Source organism: Pteronotus mesoamericanus, unplaced genomic scaffold (genome assembly GCF_021234165.1).
Source record: "Pteronotus mesoamericanus isolate MK-2021 breed Mesoamerican mustached bat unplaced genomic scaffold, CSHL_Meso_final contig_33, whole genome shotgun sequence".
Taxonomy (NCBI): Eukaryota; Metazoa; Chordata; class Mammalia; order Chiroptera; family Mormoopidae; genus Pteronotus; species Pteronotus mesoamericanus.
The window spans coordinates 3816828-3825497 of NW_026555135.1; the positions used below are offsets into that span (position 1 = coordinate 3816828).

General features: G+C 42.1%; 1 protein-coding gene across 1 annotated transcript; it reads left to right on the top strand.

Moving 5' to 3' along the window:
* The first annotated feature begins 548 nt into the window (after window positions 1–548).
* On the top strand, window positions 549–1853 carry GVQW3 (GVQW motif containing 3). The gene has a single exon (XM_054576296.1). It carries the CDS (start codon window positions 659–661, stop codon window positions 1289–1291), a length of 633 nt encoding a protein of 210 aa, XP_054432271.1. The 5' UTR covers window positions 549–658; the 3' UTR covers window positions 1292–1853.
* Window positions 1854–8670: the final 6817 nt, after the last annotated feature.

Sequence of the window (8670 nt, forward strand, 5' to 3'; positions counted from 1 at the left end):
CCTTTCCGCCGACTTCTCCGCAGGCGGGCACGCGCAGGGAAACGCGCCTGCCGGGGTGTGGCGAGTTGGAGGCGGGGGCTGACGCGGGCTGCCACAGTGCGCCTGCGCAGCTACTCCGAGAGGGGAGGGAGTTGCGTAGGCGGGCGTGTCTCTAGGACTCCGGAGTTGGTGAACACAGGGCCGCTCCGGTAGGTTTGGCGTTCGCGGGATTCTGCAGATCTGGGGCGAGCTTGCACGTTACATCACTGGTGTATCTCTCCTTGCTTGCTTAAGATACCACCACTTAGGCCCCCGTTGCAGAAATCGCCATAGACTTTTAAGCGCCGCGGAATCGGGACGACTTTGGTTACTAATTTGTACACTCCCCGGCAGATCTGTGTGCAGTGAAGTTGGACGCAGAAGTGGGTTGTAGGAGATTTCATTGCCCTCAGCTTTGCGGCTGCTCTTTAGCCCCATTAGCGTCTCAAAACGGGCTTCCGCAGCCTCAACTGAAAGCTAAGGGCCGAAAACTCAGAATAGCAATTACTCTTTCCTGGTGAGGCTCCAGAGGATCAAGAATAGCGAGCGATCTGATTCCACCTGCAGCTGTATAGAGATTGGTCCCCCTGTCGTCTCCTTACAATCGTAACCTGTTAACGTTCCTGTCTTAAGTGACAAAATGAGCGACCGCTATCTAGAACAAAGGATTAGTATAAAATTTTGCGTGAAATTGAACAAGTCTGCAAGTGAGACCCACCATCTTTTAAAAGAAGCGTACGGGAATGAAGTCATGTCTAGGGCCAGAGTTTTTGACTGGCACAAAAGGTTTAAAGAAGGGCGGGAAGATGTTCGAGATGATGCCCGAAGTGGCCGTCCAGTTACCCACCGGACAGATGAAAATATCCAGAAGGTCAAGGACTTGGTTTGTTCAAACAGGCAGTTAACAGTGAGGATGATGGCTGAAGAGTTAAATTTAGATAAAGAAACTGTTAGACTCATTCTGAAAGAAAACTTGAACATGAGAAAAGTTTCTGCCAAAGTTATATCCGCTATTTTGAAGGATGACCCTATACCTCGAAAACTGGACTTTTGTTCTGATCTCTCCAAAGAAACTAGGAAAAATAGCTTGTATGAGAAGAAAAAAGTAACAGGTTCTGAAACATGGAGTCATCTTCAGTGTGAAGCTGGTGGGGAAATGCATCTGCCTGTATCCCATCTCAGAATCCACTGCCCCGCCAGCCAGCTTCTGCAGGCCTCATCTTCAACAAGCCTCCCCACCAGGGCAGCTCAGGATTGGTTCACACCTTGGTGAAAGGACTGTGAGGGAGCTGAACCTGAGTTAGAAAGCTGCCTCACTGTTAGGCACCTTCATTTGCTGCTGGTGTATTGTCAGTCATCTCTATCATCCCTCTCTGCACATCATGGCTCTACTAGTTGCTCTGCTGGACTGCTTGGCCATATCTTCCTTGCTGTTCTCCACAACTTTGAAGAACCTCTGGCTGTTGACTTCTGGTTCTTGCTTGTTCTTTATTTCTTTTGCTTGACAAGTTTGGATCTCTTCACTGCCCAGACCTTAAATTGTTGTGGCTGTCCTGTTCCTATGTTCTCAACATTCTGCCTCAGGGGATCATACCAGTGAGAGGTGGGAACAGGACCTCCTGGAGTCTGTATCTCTGTGCCCAGGGAGGCATACTCTTCTGGGAGGACCCCAAGAGAAGGCCTCCAGTTCCAGCCTGCTTCACAGTCAGGGCCAGAGGTATGGTACAGAAGGCAGTGGCATGCTAACATAGTGAGCAATGCTAAAGGTCCGTCCAGCCCAAATGATTCAGTGAGAGCCCCTCAGAACTTGGGCTGGCCAACTCATACTCAGCTCACAGACCTAAACCTCACAGAAGAGCTGGGTTTGTTTCATTCTAGAGCTGCGCTTTGGACCCCCCTCCCCACACTCATTTGTGTATCTTCTCTGCTAGAAGAGGATCTGAACCTTGAAAATATAAACCGAGGGACTCAGGCCCAGGCTGTGCTCTGTGGGGAGGAAGACCAGGTGACACCAGACCCTGCATTAAGGGAGCAGCTGCCTGTGTGCTGATTCCCACGTAGCAGCCTGATTTAGTAACTATCACCAACATTGTCCAGTGCTTTTTGAGCACCTGCAGTTTTTAGAATACTGCTGGGCATTGACAGTGCAAAGTTGTGAAACAAAATCACCAAGGGCTGGGTGGACTTCATGGATGAGGTGGTTCATGAGCTGAATTCATTAGGAAAGAAGGGACAAGGGGCTAGGAAACTAGAGAAAACTCCCCAGGCAGGTGGAACAGCATGAGGCTTTGAACCTGCATCAGTAAGAAAATGATGGCATTTTTGGCTGGAATAGCAAAGTCCGAAGAGGAAAATAATGATGTTGCAGAGGATGCACAATTTGGGATCCTTTGCTTTCTCTCCTCTGCCCCCAAGTCTATGCCAGTTGTTTATAAATTGTGGACAGGTTTATAATAATTTACTTATTTGATTATCTAAATTTCATATCAACCCCCCCCCCCCAAAAAAAGCAGTCTATATAAGTTCAAACTCCTTTATGTCTTCCTGCCTCTCTGCCAGGATTTGTGGAATGGAACTTTCCCCAAGTGGGTTCCAAGTAATACCACATAGACTGGAAACATCTCAGAATGACTGACTGGCAAAGGAGCAGGGAGGGAGTTGGTTATTAACAGCATTTCACAGGATTTGCCAAGGTCTGTGTTTTACCCAAGGATTTTTACACATAACAGCTCCTATTATTTCACTAGTAAGTTAGGAAACAATATTGGTTGATAGTAGAGGCCTAACACTGATTTATTCAACAGTTATTATTAGTTCTGTTCTTTCACTGTATCCCATCAAAAAAATTTGCAAGTTCCCCACTAATCCCTGCCAGTTTTGAGGCCCACGGAAACCTAGGCCTTATCACACAAATAAAAGATACTGTGCAAGAAAACTCAAACCAAGCAACAGCTAATAGACTTCTACCTACTTAGCAATTTCTAGACAGTCCATTTCAGGACCATTACCTCTTCCTACATGAGATGAAACCCTGGGTCCCCACAAGCATTCCCTATTGCACTCTGTAGCAAAAGCCCCTGTGCTTGTCTATTGCAACTCTGACCTCTTTTTTTTTAAAAAAATTTTTTAATTGAATTTATTGGGGTGACATTGGTTAATGGACCTCATATTAATCCTTGGTCAAACCCAGTGGTAACTGTTGCAGAATTATGTGCTCCTGGGCCAGGGCCAGGATCCCTTAACAGTACCTGCAGGCATTACCTTTAACCTATGATAGCACAGAGGTCCTGAGAGAACTTATTTCTGGACTTCTGTATTGTGCACAGGGCTGGAATGACCTTTCCAAAGGTATTGGACTAAGACCATGCTGGAGTATAGGGTACCAAGAGTAGCGTTGGCCTATACAGGGTTTGGACACTGCATTTGGAAGCAGATAATCAGGACTGTGAATAATGAAAGGGACTTAATTTATTATCTTAGATTCTGTGAGTAGAAGTCAGGTCAAATGACTACTTGAACCCAATGCAAGGTTTCCCAGAAAATATTCAATGAGATGATAGCCTTGATGTACATCAGATTTTGAGGAAGTAAAATTACTGTCCAAACACTCAACCAAACCACTCATGGCTGCTCAAAATCACTAAACTCCAGGCTAGAGCATGATCTGGGAATGTCCCCAGGTGGGAGAGTTCATATTTAACAGTACTTCTTAGGTGCCTACCACCAAATCTCTTATTGCTGACATGATTTTTGCTCTGTCCTGCACCTTGCCACCTGGGGCTCCTGAAGAGATGGTCTCAGAGATCTACCCACCATCATACCCCAGGCTCTCGTCCTTGGCTTTTCTCAAACATTGCTCGGTTTATTCTCCACCAGTTTACCCTTGCTCTTCTGCTTCCCTGGTTCTGGACCACACCTCCCTCCAGTAGCTGCTTTTGGTCACTTTGGTGTGATGATCTTGAATTGCCCTTTTGGTCATGGCTTTTCACTTAACTCGCAACTAACTCCACTCTCCTCTGATTTATGGCTCCTTCCAGCTCCTACGTCAGCCTATAGCCCTCAGTAAGGAAATTGTCTATTCCTGCCCTGGCGCCCAGTCACCTTTCTATCCGTAAGAAGTTGGGTGGGCCACATGGTGGGGGGGTAGGGTTCTTGTTTTTGTTTTTGATAAGGGGTATACAAAGAAAGAGGAAAAACTCCTTTTCTCACCCTTACCCACCAGGGATTCCATAGCCCAGCAGCCACCAGTGTTATCAGTTTCTTAGGGAGGCAATTTGGCTACCTCATGAAAGTTTCTCAGATATATAACATCCAAATCACTTTCTCCCAGCAATTATATTTTCCCTGGCAAGAGAAGTTTCACCTAACGGTAGAAGATAAAGCCTAGCTCTCTGTAGAATGTCAGGAGGAGAGCCGGCCTTTTGTGAGCCTTGACCATAATTCTCTAGTTTAAAACAATGAGGTAATGAATCTGTAAGCTTTGATCATGGTTCTCCAGTTTAAAACAATCAGTTGAGGATCAGGAGATTAGCCTCATCCCATTCTGGTTCAGAAGCCACATGCAGTGTTAACGCCACAGCGTGAAGTCCTGGAGGAACAGACACCTTCCAGGACATCATCCCATCCTTGATTTCATTTCATTTTTCCTCCACCCATTACCCAACCCTACCTTCCTCTACCTGTCCCACTGTAAATACTCAGAAAATAGAAAGAATAAAATGTTCACCAATCTTTGATTTTGAAAAACGTGGATAGTTCTTCAGTCTTATAAATTCTGCTCGGCTTTGAATCCTCATGGAAATGTGATGGTTGGGAAGAATGTGTACCTGGGACCTGCCTTCCAGAGCCCTCCTTTCAGATCTACTTCTTAGTCAGAATTCACACTTGCCATTGGAAATGTCTGGATAAATCTGGATGTTAAATGATTTGAGGACATCTAGTAAAGAAATGTGGTACTCTTGGGGAACCATCTCACTGTATCACAGTGACAACTGTTCAGCCCGTTTGCAAACATAATTGCCAGCAAGTCTCACTAGTCTTGGGATTGCATCTCACCAGGGTCCCATGTGGCTCAATTAGCAAGAGCTTCCTTTGCTGTTGGAACTATATATGGAACCCTGTGTTCTTCTGCTTTTTAGTTGAGACAGACCTCTCAGATCTTACAGGCTTTACATCCTATCCATGGCAAACCTTGCGTATTTATCTTCTCTACTTTCTGCTTTATTAGGTCCTTGCAAATACTGTCCCAAATGCATTACCCTTCTCCTAGTATTGATATTCAGAAACCAAAAAAAACTGTAGTGGGAAACTTCAGTGTTCCCAAACAGCCACTTGGGTCTAGTGAATGGGTCATAAAGGAAATATCTTAGGATTTGTGGGCCACGCAGTCTCTGTTGCAACTACTCAACATTTTATTGCAAAAGCAGACAGCCAATAAGGAAACAGATAAGTGTGGCTATGTCCTTAAAAAAAATTATGGATACTGGAATTTGAATTTCATATAATTTTTATGTGTCACTAAATATTATTTTGATTTTTTTCAACCATTTAAAAAGCTTTAAAAAATCATTTTTACATTCCTTAGATTGCACTGAAGAAAAACAGATGATGGGCCAGATTTGGCCCATGGACCATAATTTGCTGATTCTTGGTCTAGTGTATATAAAGTGTATATATAAAATGACAGGTAATTGATTCTTTTCCATCAATAACCTTGTTAATGCTAAATTGATCTGTTGATGTCTGACAATTTACTATATAGAAATTGTGGAATATTAAAGGGAATCTTTATGGTGCCAGGAGCATGAACTAGAGCTGAATGATTGAGTATTTTACTTGACCCCATCCTGGTTCACGAAATTAATTCTCTACTCTTTTTGACTCAAAATGATATTACACAAACTACTGCCTATATATGCACTGTAATATCTCAAAAACAATTTTGTCAGTATTAACAACCAACGATAATAGAATGAACTGAAGTTGGGTCCAAAATAGCCTCGACCTCGGGCAGCATTTGAGTAAGTTTATCACTTTTGGAAGTGACTACTATGGAAGTGACAAAACTGACTGAATTATATTTTTTGCATGCTTGTAAAAATTTATACACACACACACACACACACACACACACACACACACTTGGAATTGGTGCCAAGGTATGTCCTTTTAGATGTGTGTACTTGTTTTCTTCCCTAAAGAGGACTGTGTCGTGTCACCTTCACTTAAACTGATTTTCCAAGGTTGAAATAGACTGTCGGGATTGAACAGACCTTTACAAGGGTAACCCAGCTAGTCATGGTTCCCTTGAATACAGCAGTGACTGAATCCTACAGTTGCTGAAAAACTGCATCTGAAAGAAGATTCTGTGTTAATTCAACAAATTTTTATTGAGTGGCTGTATGTGCCAGGCACTGTCCTGTGTGCAGGGGTACAGCAATGTACAAAATGGACACAGTCCTTAGATCTGGGAGTCTGAAATCTAATTATATTACTCTATTTCTGCAAAACTAGTTCCATGAGCTCACACTAACTCATTGTTAATTGCATACCTGAAATAGGAATGACCTTTGCTACAGGCCTCTGTATGTTCCACTTAAATTTTATTATCCTTTAGACAGATCTATGTTGATAGAAAAACACGCTGGCAATGTTGGAAGTGTAAATTGGCAACAGCTCTCTGAAATGTAATTTGGCAGTATCTATCAGGAGCTTTAAAAATGTTTATATCTTCTGATCCTCTAATTCCAATTCTGGGAATCTGTCCTAAAGAAATAGTCTAAAATGTGGGTGGAATTTATGCTTAACAATCCAGAAGTCCAACAGTAGAAAATTGGTTGAATAAATTATAGTATGACTCTACAATAGACTATAACGCCATCATTATAATTAACGTTTATGAAGAATTAACTCTGCAACGCAAAATGTCTATAATGTTAAAAGAATGATATAAAAAATTACGTATATAAATCCAAAATTGTTTTTAAAATGACTAGGGCTGTTGGAGTATGAGTATTTTCTAAATGTCCCATTTCTTATCTTTTAAAAATAGATCTGAAGTATTATTACTTTTATTATCAGAATAAAACAATAGCACCAAAAGTTGGCAATGGAGAGAGTGAGGCCAAAGCACCAGTCTGGTCCATGAACAATTAATTGGCTTCGTCGACACATGTGTGATAACTATGTTGGTAGCAGGAGTGGGGCAGAAGAGAAAGGGCCTGCCCCAGAGGAGAAGTGGATGTGACCGGAATCCCTACAGAAAACCAGAGTGGTATGAGAAGACAATACCAGCGGCACGCTCCTGTTATGTGGTCCTAGAGAGGCAAAGGAGCATGGAGGGGTCATGTATATTCTGACAAATGGAGAAGGATATGAAATACTCTCCTGGATGGAATGAACCTTGTTTGGATTTTGTTCTTCCATTCTCTCATACAAATGAATCTTCTCAAGATGGATTTTGTTACAGCTAACTCACTGAAGAATCCTTGAGCCTTCCATATATTTCTTTAGGACAAGAATGGCTTTTAATGTGCCAAGTCTACCTCTTCCCATACTAGGACGCTCAAGCAACATGGATGCACACCTGAATATTTGACATTTCACACTGAAAATACCACCCGCACATATTGTTATAACTTATAAAACTCTAAGGTTTGCAAATGCTTTTTTGTTGGTGTCCAGAACTACTGTGCTTTTTATGTCTGAAGAGTTATCATGTTATGGGACTTTAAAGTGAGAAATGATATAGATAATGCCTATCCATAGATGAAATTGTTATCACGCTGGGAAAATGTGTCCTTCATTGTTGCTTTAGCAAAATGTCATTAAAATGCCAAATATATCTCCTTGGTGAAATTACAGACTTTCAAATGAATACAGAAGGTGAATACAGAAGGTAACTAGAGGTTATATAGGCATATAGATTATGGATTTGTCAAGCTGAAAGAGTTCTTCTACATTTAAGTCTAAGTCTAATTAAGTCCTTTGGTTATAGAAAGAACAAAAGCCTGAGACTTGGGTTTTAGTTCCACTTCTTAACAATGCATGTGACTTTGGGCAGTTCATTTGTACCCTGGGGACACTTTTGCTTACTCATCCCTAAAAGGAAAATAGTAACACCTGTCTCATGGAGTTGTTCAATTTGTTTATTCAACAATTATTTTTTGAGTGCTTATATGTATCTAACATTGTTCTAGACACTGTGGATGTAGTCATAAACAAGACAAAAAAAGTTCCTCATGAATGTACATTGAAGTGGGGGAGACAGACAAAAAATAAGATAAATTAGTCAAAATATGGTATATTAAAGTCTAGTGACTACTAGATGTGAGGCTTATATTAAATAATGTATATGAGGGGCCCAGCACAAGACCTGGTATGTAGCAAGTACTCAATAGATAGTAATTTCCTTTACTTTTTTTGGTCTTCCTAACAGCTCCTGAATTATTCTACAAGGTGGTAGTAAATTGGCAAAAAGCCTGACGCATTGCCTTCTATCTCTTGCCAGTTAATAAGGCCTAAACCTGTTTTTGCTTAAGAAGACAAAGGAATTCTTACAGTGTGTTTTGTACTTCCTGTATGGCAGATTAATCAAGGTGGCGCCTAAACACGGTTGGTGAATGGCCTTTTCCGAAGCCAGTTGGCAGGGGC

Coding starts and splice junctions, on each gene's coding strand:
- GVQW3 (XM_054576296.1), top strand. CDS start 659: ATGAGCGACCGCTATCTAGAACAAAGGATTAGTATAAAATTTTGCGTG.